This window comes from Melampsora larici-populina (genome assembly GCF_000204055.1).
Source record: "Melampsora larici-populina 98AG31 unplaced genomic scaffold MELLAscaffold_12, whole genome shotgun sequence".
NCBI classification, from domain to species: Eukaryota; Fungi; Basidiomycota; class Pucciniomycetes; order Pucciniales; family Melampsoraceae; genus Melampsora; species Melampsora laricis-populina.
In genome coordinates, this window is record NW_006768776.1 from 755,012 (window position 1) to 779,549 (window position 24,538).

The following is a 24,538-nucleotide window of genomic DNA, read 5'->3' on the forward strand; positions in this document are numbered from 1 at the left end:
GGCACACCATGGATTACATCAAGGGTGCTGGGAGCTGGTCTTCCAATGCTTTTTTGATTTACATTCAAGGTCCCATTGTTTTAGGATTTCCAGAGAATCAAAATCACACAATTGGTGATGTGTCTCACATTGGATCCAAGGTTTATTTTTCTTAGAAAGTGAGTCTTTGGGTTTGATTTGTTTAACATTGATCATTGCCTTTCATGCCTCTCTCTCTTATCATTGTTCTATGGCTTTCACACCTTTATGATGATTTTGTTGGCTTCTTTATGCCTATTTTTTGTGGTTGTGAGTTATCTAATTCAGAAACTGACAAAATGACTCCCTTCTCCTACTTAACGACTCTATAGATATGTCTGTAGGCGGGTCGCAGAGAGTGTTCTGCCTTTCAAAGCAATTGTATAACCCTGGGCTGTTCTGGCCTAGGGATTCACCCATAAATTTGTGCTTTGAGCATTTTTATATACTAGTTATTGTAAGTTTGATAATTACATTTTCAGGAGTTGTTACCTTCTTATTAATCAATGGGAATGTGAATCATTGGCCATTTCTTTGTACTTCTTTCATTCACCGCTATGATTTCATAGGATGTTTACCGCATTTTCAAATTGTCTTCCCATTGTATCTACAATTTTCCATTTTCATTATTATCTTCTTTTGATTGACTCTTATCAGTTTATTTTTGTTGCACCCTCCCACCCTTATTCCCGGTTTATAAAATATTATTTTATTTTGCTTCATGTCTGGTTACCTTTTATGGTAGTTTTGTGACAAGCTTTTCACTATTGTTTGTTTTTATACTTCTTTGTTGTTAAGGTTTCCTTTTTTTACCTTATATTTTATTGTTCAACTTTTGTTTTTTTGGCCCATTAATATTTTTTTTACTTTTTTATTGTTCAAGTTGTTCAAATTTCTTGTTTTTATCTGGTCTTCACTGTAGGGTTTCATTTTTTACATTATTAAAATTAGTGGCTTCTCTCGGGGTATATATTTGTTATGTCTTCTAGCCACTCAGTAGGGTGTTTTGTCTTTCAAAGCAATTATATAACCCTGGGCTGTTCTAACCTACGGACTTCCTCATAACTTTGTGCTTTGAGTATTTTCAGAGCATCCACTATTGTTACAGTAAATTTTCAGTAAATTTACTGGTTGTGTCTGTAAAGTACAGCATCCGTACATACAGAAACACATGATTCCACTATTGTTTCTGTAAACATCATTCTGCACCATTCTGTACAGTAGATACTGTACAGAAAAGGCTTTATCCCACAATTGTGCCTCCAGTAAAAATCTGCAAGTCTGTTCAGACCTTGGCTCAAACACCCAAAGCATTGTCCAATTATCTAGATTTACAAGATGATGAGTTCCATTGTTATCTGATGAATGATCTCAAGATTCACAACTGGGTGGCACAAGGGGACAATATTTGGACACTGTTTACTCCATTTCATTGACTTGATGCTTTCAATTCCACTTTTCTTTACAAACTACTAGGAAGAAAAAATAAATAACAAGCAATGAAATGATAACAAATGTATCTGATAAGAGAAATATATCTTGAGTGATTGATTTGCAAAAACATTGTATGATGACATTGCAAAATCACACAATGTTTTCATTTGATGTTTTCATTCCGATTTATGAAATTTGATTGATGAGCAGGTGAAAGAGTTGATTGATAAGAAAATAAACATGTTGATCAATGAGAGGATAAAAAAGTTGTTTGATGAGAGCTTGAAAAAGTTGATTGGTGATTGAAATCAAAGAACATGTGATAGCAGAGGGTGATTTAAGGTAGTGATGGATCTTGATGGATTTGCTTGATCAATGAGAGGGTAAAACAGATGTTTTACCCTTGCACAGAAAAGTTGATTGTCAAGAGGGTGCTCAAAGTTGACAAGTATGTGACAGAGATGGTGGTTTTGAGCAAGGTGGTGATGGATTTGCCCAGTAGATTCTGTAGATTTGGTGGATACCAATTCGGTAGAGATTCTGCAGAGGTCCAGTAGATTTACGGGAGCTCTACAGATTTTTGACCAATTCTGTCGGTACCAATGTGTACTTTGTACACAATTGGGGATTTTGAGGCTTGGTACTGTAAATTTCAGTAAAATTTACCGTACCAAAGCTGTTTACAGAGACAATAGTGGATGCTCTCGTATACTGGTCATTGTAGGTTTGGGAATTGCATTTCATAAAGAAAGAAATCAGAGCCAACTTAGAACACCAAAAAGGGGCTATAAGGGAGCTATACAAGTTCAATCATAAGTGAATATATCTTTAAGAGCCTACATAGAATATCAAAGGACCTACACATCCTAATTATAAAGTCAAGGTAAAAGCAACGCTGAGACAGCAGCGCAACTCTACGCTAAATGACATGTTACGCGTAGAGTAACTTTATGCGCTAACGCAAAATTTTACCAGGAAGTAACGTACCTGGAAGAGCTACGTTATCGCGGATAGCGTAACTCATATAGACTCTCCCCGTTATCTGAACCCGATAGCGTGACTGAAACAGTTACGTTATCGTTACTGTAGCTCACTACGGGCTAAAAAAATCGCCTCACACCAAACAAAGGTCATTACTGCAAGAAAGCTATTTACCCAAGGTATAAAATGAAGAATGATCATTGGGAAAGATTAAAAAGGAAACATAACTGTCAATTTGGAAAAAGGTCGGAAAGAAAAGAAGAAAATGATCCAAAGATCTCAAACACTTGGTAGCATCAAATGCATCTTGTTGTAATTGACCATTACCTTATAACCATCTCCAAAAACCAGACTATTTCTTTATTTTTTCTGAACTCATCAACCTAAAATCAAGCATGATCCATGAACTACACCATCATTTGAACAAGAAGAATTAAAAATCGCATTTTGACCATCATGAGTTTGTAAAGATTCTTCCATTGAATCAGGTAGAGATAAAGTAGAAGTGTGTAAAACTGGTCTAAATTTAATAAAGATGATGAATCTACTAGATGGAACAATGTTTCAATTAAATCTGGATATGCTTTACTTAAGAATTCCAAAACTCGATTTCAAATAAAACATAGATTGTGATTGAATTTTAATTAATCATCAATTGACCTTTACCCATACCTATTGGTGATGGTAATCTTTTGTTAAAAGTGTATAAAGCTTAGAGTGAATCAGTGGATGATTTTTTTGAAAGAAAAAGTTCATTGGGGGTTGAACTTGAGCTCGCTTGGTTTAAATTTGGTGGTGAGGAATCGATGGAGATACAGATGGTCATCTTGATGAATTGATTGAAGTTGATGCGGGTTTGAATGTTCGATGGAAATCTATCCTTGGGTCACATGGAAATGTTGACTAAGTAAAGAAAAGTTTGTGATTATAATTGTTCATTTGAAAGAGTTTTGAGATTTGAAAATACTAACTGAGGAGAAGAAGGACCATAAACGTTTTCGTCTTCGGTTTTGACTTGACAACATGATGAGTTATTTTGTCAAGCTAGTGTTGAATCGGTCTAAGTGAAAGTGAAGATTGTTATTGATGACAACAATTTGATTTGATGAGATATGGTGATTTTCGATTTTGATTTTCAGGAGTTGATCATAATAATGAAGGTGCTGTTGATTGATGATCAGTAGTATTGTACGACTCGTTGAGTCTTGTTGAGTCGTTCGGATGATTGTAAATCAAGTTCTGAAATTCAAAATTCTCCCTATCGCCTGGCTGATTGAAATTGAAGTTGAGCCCCTTTGTTTGTTTGTGCGCAACATAGCTACCGTAACGGGCTGCGTGCCTGATGCGTAACTGTAAAACAATATACCCGTTATCCCAGGATGCTAACGTAACTGGTTTCAAAAATATTCGTTACGGCAACCCGAGAGCGTAACTCATTGGAGGCCCGCTAAGCTATCAGATAGAGTAACGCTTATAGTTACGTTATCTCTACGCTGACGCTACGGGTTGCGCTGCTGTCTCAGTGTTGGTCAAATCCTCAGGTCCCCAACCCAGGGATTATGAATCCAAGCCTTTGATTGCATTGAGTCTGGGTCCAGGATTGAGGATTGCTGAACAGACATAAACAGCCATCTTCTGGGACAACTCTTGATAATGGACAATCTTATCCACCACAGACATGATGGCCACTTTCAACTTTGTGCATTGAGAGTCCTGCCAATCCTACATTGAATATTGTATCAGAGAAGCCTTTGAAAAAGAAAATCGGAAAGTGGGGTACTTGTGACCATGAATTGATTTGTTGACTGTGGAAAGTGGGGCTAAAAGTGTGACAATTGTTCCAACTAGCTCCCATTCTTCATTGGTAAGGAGATAAGCTTTGAGTGCTGGATGACCTTCAGGGTAGTATCTAAAAGCATGCAATGTTGGGCCGGCCAAAAAGCTAATTTGTCAAAAACTCCATTGTATGAAAAGAACTTTCTCTGCTGTAGATTTTTTTAAAACGATATGTTTAATACAACTTTGGATTGCTATTGATGTGAGGATTTCAAGTCTGCCCTTGGCATCAAAATTGGATCAACTTTGTGGGTTTTATAAGCTTTTTCTCAAAATACCTGATTTCACACGTTTAGGCACAACCCACTATAGCATATGAGCTTTTGAAGGCTACAAACAGTTGAGACAGGTGTGTGTCAAATATCAGTAAATTGCTACTTCATGGTCCAAACTAACCTTTTGAGTTAGAGTGTTGCAGCTGTCAATGTTGTTGTTGAGGGCATAATCAAGCTGGCTGCTGTGCTTCACTCTTTTATGGAAGGCACCGATTTGAGTGAGTATGCTGGATAATTTGGAATGGGGAGTTGGTTTAATGAACAAGGGAACAGAGTGTTGAGGGACCAGTGCATTGACAGGGGCAGGAGTGGTCTTCTGATCAAAGACTGCCATCCCATTCTTAGTGGCCAGGTTGATAACATTTGCAACACATCTATGAAGATTCTTGGATGTGTTGACGTGAGGAAGCATTGTCTGAAGGGCATGTCCCACAGTTGTGTTGTTATGTTTTATTGGCAGTGATGCAGTAGAGGTGGTTGGAAATGTGAAAGGTTTCAAGAACTTTTTTGAGGATGATAGTCAGGTTTGCACCAGGGTGAGGGCCGTCAATGGTCTTCAAAGCCAGGGTGACGCCGTGCATCTTGAAATTGGTCAAGATCCAATGTGCAGTAACACCCAACATGGCTATGTTGCTGGGTGATGTCCATCTATCCCCATTGATACTGATGTGACTTACCTCAGTGATGCACTGGGTGATAGAATCTTGAGCCGCATGAAATTTGGCCAAGACACCGTTGGACATGCAAGTTTGCTTAGGAGGGAGGGACAGAGTGTTTGGGTTCACCATTGTGATAAGTTCTCAAAGTTCATTTGCATTGATGCTCAACATGGAGAGTTCTTGGCCAACCACAAAGCAAATAATGCATCCATGAGGTTTGCTCTGGTAAGTGTGTGAGCCTTCGACACAACAAAAAACAGTTCAAAAGTCATAAGTTATGAATAAAAAAGGATGGAAAGATAAAAGAAGAGAGAAATGAAATGAAATGAAAGTAAAGTCACAAATGAATGAGTGTGCAAGATAAATAAAGATATGTGAATTTTGACACAAGGGAATACATTTTAAAAATCCTTAATAACAAATAAGGAAAAGAATGAAAGAATGAAAGAAGAGAAAATAAAATTGAATCGAATTCAATCAAAAGGAAAGGAAAGTGATGAATATTTGAATGAGCATGATAGATAAATAAAAGTGAATTTGGCTTGATTCTCACCTTGGACATCTTCCCTTCCATAAGTATGCTGAACTTCTGTCAGTCCCGAGATCATTCTGCAAACAGCTAACCAATATTTATCTGATTCTCATTTATTTGTGTCTATAAGGTCAAGTAGTACAACTAAACAAATCTGAGAATCATGTATTCCAACCACACATACAACACAAAATAATACAATACATATGGTTACAAACTTGGATGAGATCAAACCATTTCCACATAACCTTCAAGTTTTGAGTGATTCAGTAAAGTTTTCTTCGCTTGCGGAGTCCATGACCACGACCTCTATACTCTCCTCAAGTGTCACAGCTGAGTTAGTTCTTGATCTCACACCCTCAGATGACCCGAACATCCTAGCATAATCATATCTTGATGAAAACCTATGTTATGCAGAGTTCAAAGAGAACATGTCAAGTCAACTTTGATTGAAGACATCTACACTCACCTCCTGAGATTAAGACTGTGAATGGCATGGATTGTTAGACATACCTCCAAGGGTGTATATCTTCGAAACTTGCGTCTGACCAAGTCTCAGGAGCACCTGCATCCAGTGAAAATGACCTATTAGATTGAAATTTGCAAACAATAGAAGCAATGTTTTTGCTTGTCACAGGAATTGATCGCTCACCTCCTCCTATGAAAGAAAATTTCGTTTTTTGAAGGTGTTCAAACTTTTGAAGTAAAGCAGAGACATCCTTGATTTTTTCGGAACCAGCGAGATGATAACTATCACTGACATGTGGATCGCGTTTTGTGATAGAAATATCATCGGATAAGCTGGCTAATCTCTGTAGACAAACCTCCAAGTCAAGCCGTGTAGATGAATGTCGACCTTGTTCTGACAAGATCGGCTGAATCCATTGCATAAACTGGTTTCGTACTTCGACGCTATGGGTGCGGCATAGCATTAATGGCGCATCTAAAAGATGAAATGGTATAGCAAATCATCAGTTCAAAACAAGCTTTGTTAGAATTATATCAAAGTCCGATGACATTTGGGAGTTTAATACTAACTAGGGATGGTTCTCAGCTCATTTTTGGAAGAAACTTGTAGAATTCCGTCGAGACGAGACGAGACTCCAAGTGTGCTTCTTGTATAAACCTTATCAGCACCTCCCTTCAAGTTCAACCACGTTAGTCAAAGCCCAAGTGAGGATCATGATGCAAGGAATTACGAACTTGTAGTATCAGGATAGGCTGCGTGACTGAAGTTTGGGCTTTGGCAGGAATCACATCACGCTATATAAACAAAGTTAGCATTCAAAAAATGATGAAGATATGAGGCTCCCAAATGGAGGCAAAAGATCACCACGTACCATGCTGTATGGCATTGTTCCCATCAATTGACCCACGGAATTGGAAGGTGGATATCTTCGCAAAAAGATGCCAGCATATTCGTCAAGTATATCAACGTCGTATTCCAACTCAGATCCAAAGTGGTACCATACTGTCGATGCTACGGCTGACAAAATCAGGAGAAGAAATGTAGACAGTAGCACGAGTTAATCAACCCCGTTAAAGGCTGAGTACAGCTAATGTTTCTCACCTTCGTGCCAGTCATCTGGAGTTTCGGGATCAGTCCAATGGTTAAAGCATTCAGCGAACGCTTTTTTGTTAAAGTCGTCCCTAACCAAACGAGATGCATGAGAATCATTAGTCATCAGCCTCGCAGCCTCTTCTTGGAACAAAGTGCAAAGTTCAACTTGAAGAATAGAATAGACAGATGACTTACTCTTGGTCTGATGGTAAACTACAAAGACATAAACTAGTAACTTTCTCCTTGAATACGAATCCCATTCTTAGTAATACTTCTGTTGCCCATGGGTGAGTACTCATGCAATGAGCATTTGGAATTTTCAGGAGCTCCATACCCATAGCTAAGTCTGCTGCTTGCGTATAACAATCGAAACAAGCCGAAGGGGATGATTCAGATCGACCATGATATCGATCATCAAAAAGAATCACATTGAAGTTTGCCCGCAAGACCGGGTCTTCAGACAAATGAGTGATGCAGGAGATATCCTGATATAACGGATGAACAATCAGTAGCCAAGGTGTCTCAGGTAAAGTGGGGTTTTGGGTACAAGGCTTAATTTCGTAGTACAGAGTCGTTCCAGGTGAGACTTGTGCGTGTGGCATGCTGTGGGTACGCGTGAGAAGAAGGATTGTAAACGCAGAATATGGAAACGAGATGATGGGATAGAAAATGTAATGCTCAATAGCTCCGTAAATATATAAAGAGATGCTGGGCGGTTCAATTTCTGATCGGCGTTCATAACTGGATCGGCAGTGGCATAAAGCATAAAGGAAGCTGCCTCGGGCTCACGGATAATCTTCCACGCTTACTAAACCTTGAAAGATGGACGACAAAAGAAATCGTTAAAACGCTTTGTATCCGAGCGTCTGCGACGGATATGGGGTCATTGATCTTGCCTATATCGTTGCAGATCATAATTCATGTTCTGTAATATCCTGAGCCTATTGGCTTTTGAACGAAGGGTCCCAGCGAGCAAGTGAAGTTGGATCTCAAGTTGTTTCAGTCACGAGTCCAAGCGAGGAATCAAAGCGACGCAGCCGCCTCTGGAAGTTGTACGAACCCGCGCGTCTCACTGACCAAGGCATACAAGTCGTAATGGACAGGAGATGCCGTCACATGCCCCGTAGATTTTTTAGGTCAAGCAGAGTGATAAAATATGGAATGTAGTACGCATAGTTGCTGGGAAAGCGTTTTGCTTGAGCTTTTGATGTGGATCAAAGTGAGCTGGACTGATTGAAGTTCGAGTATGTACAGAGACGAATCCTGGAGCCAGATTCTCGTCCCTTGATCGGGCGCTGCAACAGGCTGCACCAATCAGCGGAGGGGCACCGACTCTCGCTATAATGAGGTAAATTGATCCTGAAAGAAACTTCCACAAAGCGAGCGTAAGATGAGGATACGGTGAGTATATTCACTTACCAATTTTCAAACTTCATAAATTACTCCGCGCCGTCCGTGATAAGAAAAAACGCCAAGAAAAACACAGCCTACAAAAATCTTCACCAATCATGGAGCACAGGGACCCGGAGGTCAAACAAAGTGCCGCTTAGACATGAAGAATAGTCAGCTAGACCATGGTTACTATGTACCGTCTTGCTAATGTGAACCAAAGGGAAGAGGGGAGGCAAGACAGGCTTTGCTATGATCCAGCTGATCCAGCTGATCCAGCAGGAGGCACGAATCGGCATGGTTAAGTTGAGCAGTAGCATTGCGGTTGTTGAATTTGATTGGTTGGGTCCATATGTGATTGGCGTTGACAGCCTTCTGCTTATGGATCCCGAGTGGGCGTGGTCGAAAGTCGTGTTTGGCTTGCTAAGAATCTGTATGGTTGAAGTTGGATGTGGTTGTGCAATGCAAAATAGTGGAAAGGTATCATCTGAGTATGAAAGCCAAAATGCTGAGCAAGCTCGAAAGAAGATAGATGAAAGCCTTAACTCGGTTAGATTGATTGATCAGTGTACCAAATAGATCATGAGGGTCTGAGTGCAAGATCAGTTAGCCAGAGAGAGGTACATGAGAAGTGGGTCATAAGATCTTCATGATGATCAGCTGACTGCTGTTGACTGCTTGCTTGTTCTGAATGAAAGTTGTGCTCGCCAAGTTTGATGAATTCGATCGATCGATGGCTAAAGTCTAAAACGCTTTTTCATCTTTTTGATTGACGATCTACGATGTTGTTTGTTTCACGTAGCTCGAGTCACTCAAGCTCTCAACTACATAAATCCAATTGATGTGCAAAAGACTTGACTTCAGTTTACTTGCAATCTGATGATGATGATCAGATGGTGGACTCACAGCAATATTTGAGATCTAGTCACCCGAATCACGAACAATAAGTGATTTTAATTTAAACTGGATCGATATGTAGTCTAACGTTCTCCTCACTGGTTTGGCTGTGGTTTATCTTTGGTCTGACTCACGAGCTCTCCATCTTTCTCCATCCATCCCAACCTTGAGATTTGAAAAAAAGATCAATCGATGTTGTATGTTGCGCTTGGCCATGTATTTAAATCATCAGCTTGCCACCAGATTTCGTCTTTTTTTTTGCTCACCCTTCCCTTACCTTCCCCTGCCCCTCTTGACTACACTCGTGACTCAATACACCACCACCTTAAATCTACTTCAACCTTTTACTTTTGGGTCTTAAGCTATCTACATAACCTCTACCTGTCAGATTTAGATAATCTGCCTACTCGTACATTGACCGCTAAAAACTGCCAAAAACCATTTGAATTCGACTCTCAGGTCCATTTTCACACCCTAATCAGATATCTTCACTAGCCCATCAGCCTATCGTCAATCTACAAGCATACACACTAATACTTTGTGGTTCCGCTAAAATCTAACCGAATAATCCGTCAATCCCCATCGCCTTGTTAAACTCTTGTGTTTCACCTCCTCACCTGTTCCCCCACTGGTCACCTTGTGCATCAAGCTCACATCGTAATTCCCCCCAAAACATTGCTCATCTCAAACTAATTCTCATATATAAACACCCTACTCCTTGGTCGAGCCCAACGAATCTCATCGATCTCTTTCTTCATTTCTTTTTACCTTTGGTTTTGTTCTTCTAATCTTTCAGTCTCTAATAATATTTTTATTTCTGTGTCTGTTGGTTTGAAGGTGGGAGTCAGTGGTCAATTCGAAGTCCTTTCTAATAACCTTTATCTCGAAGTTTTTCTTTTTGGGCTTCCATCGTCGATTTCATTTTTTGCGACTCGTCTCGTACTCTATCAACTACCAATCCAATTCAATGTCTCTCAGATTCGGTCAACAGCTCACCTCACGATGCCTGCGTCCTCTCGTCCTGCTCGTTGGTTTACGTCACGCGGTTCCAGTTCCAACTACTCTTCGACTTCGTCATGAATCCGAATACGTGCACAACTCTTCATCAACCGCTGCCAACGTCACATTCACCTCTTGCCCTGAGAAGACGCTTGGGCAAGTCAATTACATGGAGATCAGTCCGTGTGAACGCAGCTCGCCTTCTGATCCTTGCACTTTCCGCCACGGCATGTTCGTCTTTCCGATTGCCTTCATTCCATAAGCCCCTCACATTGGCGTCTGACTTTCTTTGTGCGAATTTAGGAACTACACGGTGTCGCTTGGTTTTGTGTCGGAGCGCAACTCGTCAAATCCCCGCAGCAGTGTTGTCGCGCGCGACGGAAACGACTCCTACGCCTATTCAGGCCAGAGTTTCACAGCATGTCGCGTACGCTCCTTTGTTCTAAGCTCCGTCACTTTGGCTTAGTGCATGACTACTAATCAATTCTTCCCTTGTCCGCCACTGCCACAGTACACTCCCTGTCCTATCATTGAGGAGGAGCCATCAACTTACACCTACCAGTTCCACACGCTTGCTTCTGTGCGTCCTTTCCGCTGATCCCCTGTGATTCCTATTACTGACGTGAGAGCAACCCCTCCACAATTTCTGAAACCACAGCCCTTCGACCATCTTACATTCAATGTCACGGATGATTTCGAGGGACCAAGCTTATTCTGCGCTGGTGCCGATATCAACTTTGAGCTATGAGAAACGCACCCCGCAAGCAAAAAAAAGCTCTTCTGAACGCCTTATACTTCATTTTCACTCATCACTCCAAGCTCACGAAAAAATAAATCAAATGCTTCTCAATCTGTTTGGTATCGGCTCTATTAACTTAACAAAAAAACATCATATCTCCGGCAGCCTGGACAATTCTTTTCATGACCCTACTCATGTTGTTAATTAGTTTCATTGTTTAACTCTGATGTATAACCTTCTTATAATGAAAAGCCTGAATGCGTACGATACTACTGTGTCTGAGGACTCGAGGCCTCCAAAACATATATCACCCGGCATTCATGTGGAAGACCTCATTCCCTTTCAGCTTGAGAGTACTCGTTCAATCTCTTCAGTCGCAATCAAAAAAATTGTTGCCGCAGAACAATGGATGTACGTCTCCCAATCTTGGCGATATCAATTTATTTAGCTAGTTTCACACCAGAAATCCTCATGTTCGTGGCCTTTGCCCTGAAGCAACCTACAATCTACCCTAGCTTAACACAAGCCCCTAACCCCCGCAGAGACGTCCCCCGGAGCCTGCGGAGGGGGGGCTTGCGACTTATCGGCAAATTTGGCCTGATACCAATTTCGATTTGGCTGGGACTATCTCCAGCTCGCATTTTGCCCATGTTGCATCAAACAAATCATAGAAGCTTGCTCATTGCAGGATGTAGCCCTTATTTTTCTGCATCTTTTGCTCTCTTCAGATTTTTCATGGCACTCGTACGTCTGAAACTATCTTATTAAACAATTACTTTTCTGAGCCTCATGACTGCCTAGGAAATTTGATGTCTAGATTTATTTTTTATTAAAATTTTACATGTGATTCTGCTGCGATCACGGGTGTATTCAAGTGTATTCCCACATTTGACTGTACTTTACATACACCACGGAGTGGTCCGGCCCATCTGCAGACTGGGACGAAGGCCGTCTGCAGACGGGCCTTTTTTTATATAGTCACGGACCGTCTGCAGGTAGGCGCTGGTCCCACCGTATGCAGACGGCCTTTCAAATATCGCCTGTAGCCAGCCTGCAGGCCGACTGAAGATGGTATGCAGAGGATTGATCACCGGTCTGCACCGGTCTGGGACCTATTAAAGACCAGTCCTCAACAAAGTCCAGTGAGACGGCTGCAAGCCTCAATATTCGGCTAGCCAACAGTTAATTCAAAGAATGAAAATAAAATTGATTCATCAATGGCTTAAAGGATTGTTCAGGAATATACAAATGTGATAATAATGAGTATATAATAAGAAGATACAAGTTGTTTTTAAAATATAATTTTCTAATCGATTCTTCGTATTTTTTAATTAAGATATAATTTTCCAATTGATTCTTCGTGGGTTTGATTTGTAGTCAATTTCATATCAACAGATTGGAGAAAAGAATCTAACATCATAGAAATGGTATCAATTTCTGCTACTGATCAAATTCCACCAGTTCTTGTTATAATCATTCAAAGAAAGAACAAAGTCAGTGATTGGAACCAGTCTTCCTAGATGTAATGAGAATCAATCGATCCCTTTTAAAAGCACCCAAGAGCCGATTACTAATTTATGATGTATCATCATTGTTATCGTCGATTGAATGAGATTTCAACAAGAGTGTTATGATTTTCAGATTGAAAAGATTGAATTTGAGGTTATTATTACCCATGAAGGTCAATGAGACAGATACAATTTTGATTTAATCAGCACACTTACCTCATTACTCTCAAAGAGTACTACTCGATCAGCTTTATCACCTGTAGTCTAATTCGATCGGGCTTAGGTTGAATGGACGGTGTCGTTGATGAAAAAAACAAAGTAATTTAGTTTGATGAGTGCAGGAGCTGACCGATTGGTGCAATGTCAGTTTTTTGAGAAGTTTATTGAGAGCACAGAGATTAAATACCAGTAATCGAGTTTGGCTAAGATGACTGATGGAGGTAAAGAAGGTAGTGAGTCTTAATCATGATGAGATAACAATCTGGTTTCTAATTCTGTCAAGAGTGATTGATCCTGAATGAGTTTAAAACTGGGAGCCGACGGGAGTGATGCTAAAGCTGAAGAGTTTGATAAGTTGATTTGATGATTAGATTAAATGAAAGCAATGATAATATATCTTGATGCAGATTAGCAATTGAATGAAGTTAATCAATTTATTTGATTGAATTTGGTTCTGTTTCTGATATAAATGAACCTGCTGTTGATCGATGATGAAATGGTGGTTGATGGTGATGGGATTGATGAATCCACTATTTAGGATGACCGGATGACAAGTGGACTTGAAACAATTTGAATGGACCCGAAGTACAAATGCTCCGAGCTGTCCCGAGTTCCCTTAAAAGCCATGTTAGGGAAATTCCGGATCAGGGATCAAGTCAAGCTTAGCTTGACTGATGCTTGCCTGCCGGCGGTATCAAGTCGAGCGGCAGCCATGTGACATGCGGCCGACTCAACTACAACGCACACCAGCTGCAGTCCGACTCCTGGCGGTACTCAATCGGACTGCAGCCAGTATGTAGCCGGTTCTTGCAGGCCAGTTTCAGGCCTTTTACAGGCCACTTTCAGGCGATTCTCCGGCCATTTCACGACCCCGACGATCCGCAGACCTCACCGACGCTTTTTCTGCTCAGAAACCACTCCGTGGTGTACCTCTTTGATAAACCATCCGCAGTGGTATGATTGATCTCGTCAAAATTACACTTTTTCAAAGAAACTTGAAGACAAGGCATCATTTTGAAGTCCTTTCAAGTTTGAGGGAGTATGTGTACAAGATGCAGAGGAAAAACTTGCCCTGTTCCAACTTTTGATATCGACAATCGCGGCAAGGATAGTGTTGATTTTGACCAAAAATCGCTGAAAATCCCAAATTTGGATTTGGTATCAGGCCAAATTTGCCGATAAGTCGTAAGAGCATCCACAACGGTCCACCTACTTTGCGAGCCCTGGAACAGACCCCCGATCCTGATTTTGTGGATGTAGGGGGTCAAAAAAACAGGTGTCCACAGCGGTGCACTTGAAGTCAGGGGCCAGAACTCGATTGAGTGATATGGTATGCTTGTACCATATCATCTTGTTTCGAGTGCGGTTTGAGACGTGACTATATCGGTCACGTGGAAGCAGTGGCACGTGATATTGGGAGCTCCTATAGACCTCGCAGATGTGGGGGGTCCGGATGGAAATCTGGAGGCCCCCGACGTCTCACCCCCGATTGTGCGAGCTCCGTTGGAGCGTTTTTTTGCGTTTTGACCCCCTACATCGCTGGGGGCCCGCAAAGTAGGTGGACCGTTGTGGATGCTCTAAGTCCCTCCTCCGCAAGCTCCGAAGGACGCGCGCGCTTTGAGGAGGGACTTAGTTAAGTTAGCAATCTACCAGATGCCCCATCAGTCATATCAAGCCTGGCTCTAGTATGGACATTGCCTAGGGCCAGTGCAGAGCTGGAAGAGCCCAGCATGGCCTAGGCGTTAGAATGAGTAATCCGACCAACTTGACATTAAACTTGGGAATGTCACTGGCGTTTGCAACCAATAATTATTTTTAGTCTCAAAAGTCGTGCCCACTCCTGTTTACTGGAAGAATTGATTGATGCTTTTGATCGAGTTTGCAGATAAACCAAAAATCCAAGTCAATCACTTCCCTTCCTGAGCTCAGAATGTCCAGAGGGAAACAGACTCCCTTGACCATAATTCACACTTTTGGGATCTTTGTACAAGTCATTATGAACAATCCACTCCACTCATCAATATTATGCTCTCAGTATGTATATCATCAAAGTAAAACTGGTTGGTGAATTGCAAGTAATGGAAATACCAAACTCGTCTTGTATATGGGCTTCTTGCTCTACAAAAGATGAGGTGAAGTAGATTTATGGAAGAGAGTGCTTCAGAATATGAAATTAATTGTGCTCCATCGAATATCTGTGTTGGGTCAAGATGACCACCATTTGTTGATTATTTCAAATGTGAATTCTAGTAGACCAAATGATCCCCAGTGGTATATGTATACTCTCAAATCCTCACCCATAGAGGTCACCTAACTGTGTGCATTCTATGTTGGGAGATACCAGACAAACTATCACTAGATCTACCTTTCTTCATTAAGAAACCCTTGATCGCCGATCCCTCATACTGCGATAAATTTGTTTACGCTGACAAGGACAATGTGCATTTCAGCTCTTGATACCTTCCAACAGGTTTCTTGAGTACCTCCGCTTGAAATGCCATCAGCTTCTCTTTTGAGTAAAGAGCTCACCCCTCAGTTTCTGAAGTTATGTTGGTCTGCATTGTAGGATAGCGCACAGCCACAATTTAAATGTGGTACGGAGGGATCTCATGGGGGGCATCAGTGAACTTCATATCAAGTGATGCATTGATTTGGCATTACTCTCAAGCTCAAGTTATCTACAACTCGTCTTTTGAATGTATGTGTGAATCAGTTGGCTTGGCGGTAATTTGATCTAGAGAATCATCGTCCAGTACGTCATCTTGTCGATTCTTTTGGCGCGCCAATTCAGCCACTTCTTTATCGTAGACATCCCATTCGGGTATTAGGCGTCGAGCTCGTGTAAGCTTTGGCTCGTGCGTCAATGGATTGTTGCACAAATCTGTAACAGCATCTAGGTGTGATCAATATTGCACTTATATCTTCATGTCACGAAATAAACATACCAATAGTCTTGGCTGTTTTCAAACCATCGTCTGAGCACCAGGTCTCACACCAAAGCCATTTTTGATCAAGGGAGTACTGAAGGGAGAGAGAGAGAGATCGTGATGATCAGTATAAAACAATGAACCAGCCAGCGTGTATCTTCACTCACAATTGGCAAGACTTCTTGCATATTGTTGGGTAGATCTTGGTCCAGGTTAGCCAGACTGTTTGGATCGGCAGAAAGAGCTTGGTAATGTTGACGGAGTTGGTCTCCAGCGGCAACGGCCCTGAAAACCCTCAAATCCACAACATAGAGTGCACTGAGAGACTCATGATTAGTAGAGTCCTTATTGCTCCCGAATATTATACTTACCTAATGTGGTATGGTCTCCCTCGTAGGCTATCTTTCCAGTATCCCGTATCCCAAAAACGAAATCCCTACACCCACAACATATGTCAGAAAATACTGACTGATATATTGACCGGAGATTTACCTTTGTTTCTTCTCGATCATTACACATAGGAGTATATGCATAAGGTGCACCACGAAGATCGAGATCAACCAATTCTTGTAGATCGGTCCGAACAATCTGTAGGGGGTCAATCAATATAACGTAATAACTTAATACTACATGGCATCCGACAAACCTGATCCGAATCCACGAATATTACCCGGTCCAATTCCAATGGAAATAAAACATCTAGAAAAAGGATCTTATATCTACAAGCAAAAGTGAGACTTCCACGATCGCCCCTGCTGATGATCACGATTAGCTTACCCCCAGATGACTCTCTGTTTCTCTTTTTGAGCTCGCAACCATGGTGGCCAGCGGTATGTTACCAATTCGTACTCGAATTCATACTTTCGAGCCAGGTGCGGAATGAATCTCTTGAAGGATGGTGATAGGAAATTCGAGATAAACCAAACTGATCCGCGCAATCATGTTGGAATCAACAAACAGATCTCGAAGGATTGTGTAATCAGACTTACATTTCACATCACTCTTTGTGTGTCGCATCACGCTGACACACATCAGATAAGCCATTCTCTGAATTACGTATCGAATCAAAGCAAATTTCAGTTTGATGAAGTAGAAACTCGTGTACCAGCAGGTTTTACCTCATAAAGTAGTCCCGATGCGACTGTAAAGACATTTATTACATTTCGTTTCTTCCCTGGGATCACGTCAGACGGCTTGCTCTTGAGAACTCCTGCGGCTCTGTTTGTTGTAAAACGAAATAGGAGCGTCAAGTCCACTAAACGCAAGCCAAATATCGCATTGAAATACTTTGAAACGTACAAGTTCTTGAACTGGCCAATGAGTTTCTGGGTCGTACTAGTATGGGCGTCTTCTGATTCTGACATGGCAGCGACAGGCTGAATCAATTTTTCTTTTTCCTTGCCAGGGCGTTTGCGAAAGCGAGGGAAAAGAAGTAATCCGTCGAATGTGGTCAAGGAGAACTGATGATCCTCATCTGTCTTGTTTTTATCAGTAGATAAGCGATCTTTTCCTGTTTTGAGGTCCACGCGTTCGAGCGTATACAGTTCAGAACTTCGACCAGGTCGGATCTTCATGACAAACATGCCAGGTTCAGCCTTGAACTGAAAGTAACCGAGCTGTTCAGAGGATACATCAAAATTAGCCTTGCGAGAGATTATACGTGCGTCAACATGTATTTAGCTACGCGACGTAACAAACATTTGCCATGATAATCGTATCCACACTTGCAGAGGTCAGCAAGTTCGTCAGGACTACCTGGAGCCCTCTGGGTGGTACTTCGCTTGGCAGCTCTGAGGCGTGACCTGCTATGATAATGTGTTCTAGTTGAAAGACGCCTTCGACCCCTCGTTCGCGCTCCGTCGAGCCAATTTTGGATAACATGATGTTATCAAGATCATGAACAGATTCTAAAGGAAGTGCTAACCAAGCAGGAGGCGCTTCTATCGATAAAGTCAGTAGCACGTCTGTCGGCATGTGTTTAAAGACCACCGACGGGGAGACAGAAGAGCTTTGGAAGCGAGATGTCAGCCTGTGTATGACTGAAGACATCGGCAGATCGAGTGCACTCGACTTACCCATCCTGATCAAATTGTATCCGACTGTGAAATGAGGTGCGAAGGAAGCGCTTAATCGGGAGTTCCTCGACGTGTTGCATAGGGTTAAACCAGACTTTTATGGCGACATCCTTGCGACCGGAGAGGGTCTGCAAAAATTGGAGCTATGAGAGACAAGGCAGGACGAGTGGTGTGGATTGGACGCATACCTCTAATAAAGCCGACCATGACTGTGCAAGCTCACTCGCGGGGTTCAAAATGACTCGAAATTGAATAACGGCAGCGTCGTGATCGCCGTACGATATTGATCTATTGACATGACAGGTGACAAAAAGCTTTGAGGTTTTTGAACTCATAGTGATCTAAACAACAATATACGTACGAGTGTTTACGTTCAGTTAAGGCGTTAGAAACAGCTCGCCCGCGTGTCTTGCTACCAGCCTCGTCATCAGATGATACCAACACAGAACTTATCACGGAGGCAATGTAGGGTACCATGGACTTGATGGTTGTGAAGCGTTCGGGTCTGCGCTTTGTCGAAAAAAGTAAGTTATTGACGTGCAAGGAAGTATTATTTGGGCAGAGAAAGGTGCTCTACCCCAAGACTGAGCGCAAAGCGACTTGTAGTGGATTTGTACGTTTTTGGATTTCGTAGTCGATCAGCATGCGAAGATCACTAGCTTGGAGTACTTGGCTATGAGGGACATCAAGGACCTGAAGGTGATCACACTACTCAGTAAGGCAGCGTTAACATGAGTCAAGGAGAACTACCCACGCGACCATTGATCACCACGGCAACGTGTCCCTCAGTGATATCAAGCTCAGTGATCAAAGACTGCGCGCCTGCCCAAACATCCTCACCATCTTCAGTAGACCGTCTCCATTCCGAAGGCATCTTGCTTAATGAGAAGGATTCTGGAAATGGTTTCGACGGTTGCAAGCCAAAGTGGGCAAACTGATCTGTCACATTCTTGATCAAGATTCCAGGATGCTCAGGTGAATGGATGAGTTGTCCCAGAGAATCGGATAGGCGAGGATCTATATGCGCGTCGGTTTGCTGGCTAGAAGCATGCACAAAACCGACAAATACGGAACCACGGGTTTGATCTGATGGAAATGCCTGCAAAGTGAACGTCAGGTGCAACATATCCCCACACTGCTCCAATAATGGGAAACACATATCGGTATTTACCATCAGCTCTAACAACGCCAACACAGAGGCAGCACCACTCTTCGAGTCCAAATTGCCAATAACCCAGATCGCAGATATTGGGGGCTCGTTGGTTTCGTGATCAGCCTCAACTGCTAAGAGTTGCAGACAGGAATTGGGAGTATGTAAATTAAATCAGCACTATATCCAACTAGTTTCTGGATTGAAAACACACCTTCAGATGCGAAGAGAGTACCGCAGCTCCCAAGCTTGGCAGCCACGAAAGCTTGAACAAGGTTGACGACCCGCACGGGACGACCCGGCGATGGAAATACAAATTCATTCCGTGCAGGGTAGACGCCTGGTAAATCATACAGATAATGCGAGACATCTACACTGCCTTGGATTAATCCGTAATAGATTTGATGTTGTAGAAATTGGATATGAAGCATAGCTGTTTGTTGCAAGTTCATGCGAAAGTCCTGACATGATTGATGACGAGATATCAACACGGGGCATTCTGGCTCGGAGTATGACTGCAACTATGACTGACATCATCGAGTACGAAGAATTTCCCATTGACGAACATACAGCCAGGCACTTCGCCAGATCCTGAGCACAGCGCGAGCCGTCGGATGTAGGATTGTGTTTTTTCTGACCAGGAATTGAAGTCCCCTTCTCCAAAGCTAGCTGTATCTTTTTGATCATCTGAGTCGCTTTCAGGATGAGCTGCGCGATAAGCATCAGCGCGTTGCTTGAAGTCCAACGCGTCAACCATATCGGATGATGTAGAGCTAATGAACTGAGGTGATCAACCGAAAGATGAATGGGTTGTTGATCAGTATGAGGTTGACTCCCTTGTCTTCTTTTTTGCGAACCTGTTTCAGAAATTGCAACATCGCGATGGGGCCACGTGAATGGAAAAGATTCCATATATTGTATATCACGGTATCTGTTGATATCGTAGGACAGAAGTCAGAGTGGATCAAACCCCGTACTCGTTCCTGACGAGTAGATGGGAAAGATACCTTTGAGTGCTTCAGAAGATCCCGAGGCATTTGGATCGTCGAGAGGTACTAAACCCCACCGGATTGGTACACTTCGTGTGATAAATGTCTCGACTGATTCCGTCAATATGCGAAGGTTGGCCGTATGCGTCACATTGAGGGCCAATACCACAGTGATCGTGTTGCGAGCGACCGCGTGCAATTGACCAGGATATGTGGGTCGAAGAAACTGAAATCGTAGTGGGTGTCAGCATGAACCAGAGGGAGAAAAGCAGTTAAAGATGTATACATCGCGTAGACTCTTTGGCCAAGCAGCATATCTTGTGTCCTTCTCTAAATCGTTCAACCAAAGGATCATTTCTCCGTGCTCCAACCTATCACTCGCATCGAACCGTTCGCCAAGAATACTGGGATCAATCTCCAAGTCATCTGACCGCGCCCCGCCCTCACCAGACAAGGCTGAGTTCAATTGCTCGTCAGTGACCAGCTTTCGGATCTCAGATACAGATAACCCGAGACTGGTCAAAGATTTAATCCATCGGCGCTCATCGCGCATTAATTGTATCAGCTTGAAGAAGTTGATGTTGGCCACTGGTAATACTGATGATATATCCAAACCGTTGATCCAGATTGCTGATTGTCCGGGTTTAACGACCCCTTCAGCAGCATTCTCCTTGAGTTCTCTGTCCAAGTCTGCATTTATTTCTCCCGGAACCCAATTCTTCACCAAATTATATGCATGCCTGGGAAAATCTTCAGAAAGAACTCGCAGAGCACTTAGCGGATTAGGCGAGGTCAGTATATGTTGAGTTGCTTTTAACCCGATAGTCGAGAATTCGTCGGCCTGGAGGGGGATAATGACAGTTGAGGTCTCAGGAGCATCTTCCTTGGTGTTCTCCTTTGTTGATTCAGACTCAGAATCGCGCGATTCACGAGAGTTGGTCTCGACAGGTCGATCATCAACTGTAAGATAGTCTGATTTCTTGATGTCCAATCTGGTAGCCCAACCACTGAGATGGCTAGGACCGATCGAAGAACTCTGTGAGTCGTCTGAAGAAACTTGCCATCGAAAAATATAGGTGGCTCTGATTGGAGAACTACTCGAGGCTTGGTGTAATACGTCGTGGAATGGGCCAAAAGAGCGCGGGTCGTTAGAAGCGTACAAAATGACAACTGGGACAGATGGTGGCGGGATGTGGCTTCCAGGTGGGCAGATATGATCAAATGACAAGATACGTGGAGCAGGGCGATCTCTACCTCAAATTGAGCAAGAAAAAGTAAGGATCAATGTGAGAAGCGACATTGGATTTCAAAGGCTGGTTCCCGTACCTGAGGTCCTTCGGTGCCGTTTCTGCGTCTTCTTCGGAGTTCAAATATCGATCCAGTAGAGAGGCATCGCAAAATCGGATACCGTGGACGTCTGCCCAGCTTGTGCACTCTGAAGTTGTAGGTGTAACATTGGATACTCGATCTGCATGCGTCTGTTTCAAATCGAGAGACCGATACCATGCGCGGAAAGCTTCGATTTTGGGAGAGGCCTCTTTCAAGGCAATGCTCGTCTCTAGAGATTCGATTTCACCCTGGTCGTTGAGTAATCCATTGAGTGTAATTTGATTCAGAGTTTGGTTATATATTTGCTGAGGTGTCAGTGACAGTGAATCTATCGTCCTCCAATGCTTGGAAACCGCGGTGAGGATTGGGAAAAATGAGTCCGATCGCTCGATCGCTGCTGATTCGCTGTGGATCAAGGTCGAACATGGCGAAGCGTATCAGCATACTTGGCCAACAACGATACTAAGAACGATGAGGTGAAAAGTAGGCGACTCACATAATTTGGATCAGCAAGGGAGGTTCGGGCCATGTGGCTTGAATCGAGACAGAAATGGGAGGTGAGAGAGTCGAGACGTGAAAAATCGTCCAGCAGATGACCCCTGCATACGTCCCAAGCTGAGAAAGGCCGAGCTTGGGCATCAAAGAACGGTGTTTGATATAGCAAAAGTGATGGTGTGACGGTAAACTAGCGTGTCAAATGGCATACAGGCGACCAGGAAACAAAAAATCAAAGTGAAAACGGTAGTTTTGGTCGCCAGGTCATCTCGTCATCTCGTCAACTCTCAAATATCTTTCTATTCATAGCAACTCTCAACACCTCTCCTCGAGCTGAAAGAATGTGCACCATCGGCCATCGTCCAACAAGCATCCTTTCAGCAAGTCAAATATATCACATTTGATTCAGAATCTCTTCTGAATTGCGTGGCACATGCCTCAATGGCAACAACTTTTTGTTGTTGTCAAAATCTGCGGAGTGTCATGTAGGTTTACAAGGTCTATCAAGCTCCAAGAACCATACAAACTTCTATATATTTAACAAAAGAACAGCGCAATTTTATGCGTTGATGTCCAAAGGTTTTTGTTCAGTGATACATCAAACTGGCTATGACAGGAAGTCTCTTGACAGATAAAATTCTTGGATGTCAGAAAGTTGTTTTTCACAATAGTCCTTCACACAATGCCATGCGAGACATAATATAGCAGCAAACTGGCAAGCAGGTTTTATGTTATGAGAATCCCACCTTACCTTGTCAGTGTGACCGCCACAAGATAACCAAAACACCTTTGTTCTTGCTCCTCTGCCTTCTAATTGCTCCATCACACTCAATCACCTCAACATTTCTGCTATCCTGAATCCTTTGATTCCATGCAAACAATGGATTTTGTCCAAAAGAAGATCCTCTCACTTTCCAGACTTTTCAAATATCTCTGATAAGATGCATTGCATATTGAGTAATGGTTTTGTTTTACATCCTGCTTGCTTGTTCTTCGTGACTTATTGCAACAGTCTAATAATAAAAGGCCATGATATTGAATTTATTTCAAAACCATTTCTCCAACAATCAGGGTACCATGCTGCTCTGATCTTGGTGTGGATTACAAGTTTATTTGTTTCAAGGAACATGTCCCACCAATAGGCATAGGCTTTGTCTTAAAACTGACACAGAGCATGGATTTGGCTATGTGATGTGGCAGGGGCCTGGATGTCTTTCCCATGGTAGCAAGACAAAAACAGAGGACAGAAGCTGCAAGAACAAAGAATGGAAAAGTACAATGTGGGTGGCAATGAGTTATTCACTGACAAGACTGTGAACCCATATGTACCATCTGATAAAGGGAAAACTCTGCCTTATTGGTCTTTTCTCACATTGAAGGGTGTTGGGTGGGACATAAAATAACAAGTGAACTGGGAGTGGAAAAGATCATATGCAAATTGACCAAACTATCATGTGTAACTTGACGAGGAAACAATTGGAGTAAGTGATCCTTTGTTAAAACAAATCTAGACATTGGTATTTTGGTAAGAGGAGAAAAGAAAAAATCAAAGTAAACAGTGATTACAAAAAGTGTGAGGTTACCTGAAATTTTTCATCCTGACCACTTAAACACCATTTATGGGTTTATCTTTTTGAAAGGTTACTTACACCTCTTCCAGTGCTGTAAGACTGCTCTGATACTTTTTCCCTGTATAAACTCTGCATACCAGCTCCAAAGAGATATGATATCAATTTATGATGAGAAACTGTTGGTTACAGATGAAGCATTTCAAGTGCTTGAAGAACCAACAATGGTTAAGGCTATTTCTGGACGTAAAATTATGTGGAGAGAAGCAGTGTTTGCCCTTGAAAGAACCTTCAGATTGAAATTTGAACCCAATACTTAGCTCAAGAAAAGCAAGTTTACAAAGCTTGTATGAAACATGAGAACTTGCTTTAATGCCTGACCTTTGGATTGGCCTGTTCTCCTGAACATTGCTGTGGTTATTTGCATAGAAAGTTAGCAAAAAGCTTCACCATTTGAGGTTTCCCAATATCCTGGAAACTCATACAAACACTTGAAACAGAAAAACACAGTATCACTCAAGTAATTTTTGTACACTGGTGGCATTGCCAGGTTCTGAAACACCTTAGGTTACAAAGCTCTAAACAAACAAACAACTTTTAACGCACCGTGACCTGAGATGTGGTGAGGAGGTCTGTGGTTTTGAACTTTATTTCAAAATTTGACCATTGACCATCCTCAGAGCCAAGCATACCCTTGAAGAACCTCTGAAATCATATGTATCACTTTTTCTCATTGGTGAAACAAATTGGAGTGGATCCCAATCTTTGCAGTGTTGAGGAAGAGACAATATGCTTAAAGTAAGTGTGTAGTGTGCGACATGCCTGTATATTTCCATGACATTCAAGTCTGTAGTCTTATAGTGAGATGAATGATGATGACATGACCGTGCCCTTGATCGGGTCATCTCAGATTAACAATTCAAAGATTGTTACTTCGGAACATTCATATCATCATCCA

The 24,538-nt window shown here is 42.2% G+C and overlaps 3 protein-coding genes across 3 annotated transcripts; 1 reads left to right on the forward strand and 2 right to left on the reverse strand.

Annotated features, from left to right (window-relative positions):
• Positions 1 to 5,812: 5,812 nt before the first annotated feature.
• On the reverse strand, positions 5,813 to 7,985 carry MELLADRAFT_71486 (uncharacterized protein; the record flags this gene model as incomplete). Its single annotated transcript, XM_007408487.1, has 8 exons — positions 5,813 to 6,139; positions 6,249 to 6,300; positions 6,388 to 6,678; positions 6,774 to 6,876; positions 6,939 to 6,998; positions 7,076 to 7,221; positions 7,306 to 7,385; positions 7,492 to 7,985. The coding sequence occupies 8 exons, from the start codon at positions 7,896 to 7,898 to the stop codon at positions 5,986 to 5,988; spliced, it is 1,293 nt and encodes a 430-aa protein (XP_007408549.1).
• A 1,739-nt stretch (positions 7,986 to 9,724) lies between these two features.
• Positions 9,725 to 11,592, forward strand: MELLADRAFT_74551 (uncharacterized protein; the record flags this gene model as incomplete). The annotated part of the gene is made up of 4 exons (XM_007408317.1): positions 9,725 to 10,812; positions 10,885 to 11,008; positions 11,093 to 11,161; positions 11,240 to 11,592. The coding sequence occupies 4 exons, from the start codon at positions 10,550 to 10,552 to the stop codon at positions 11,327 to 11,329; spliced, it is 546 nt and encodes a 181-aa protein (XP_007408379.1).
• Positions 11,593 to 15,836: 4,244 nt separating this feature from the next.
• MELLADRAFT_22334 (family 24 glycosyltransferase) lies at positions 15,837 to 22,078 on the reverse strand (the record flags this gene model as incomplete). Its single annotated transcript, XM_007408486.1, has 22 exons — positions 15,837 to 15,928; positions 15,993 to 16,068; positions 16,142 to 16,292; positions 16,346 to 16,410; positions 16,467 to 16,562; positions 16,621 to 16,693; positions 16,752 to 16,899; positions 16,964 to 17,021; positions 17,093 to 17,171; positions 17,286 to 17,590; positions 17,673 to 17,982; positions 18,050 to 18,177; positions 18,238 to 18,337; positions 18,411 to 18,554; positions 18,627 to 18,742; positions 18,804 to 19,333; positions 19,435 to 19,660; positions 19,732 to 19,972; positions 20,170 to 20,414; positions 20,475 to 21,438; positions 21,686 to 21,922; positions 22,014 to 22,078. Coding segments are annotated over 22 exons (4,449 nt in total), but the record flags the coding sequence as incomplete, so codon positions are not given.
• Between the last annotated feature and the right edge of the window lie 2,460 nt (positions 22,079 to 24,538).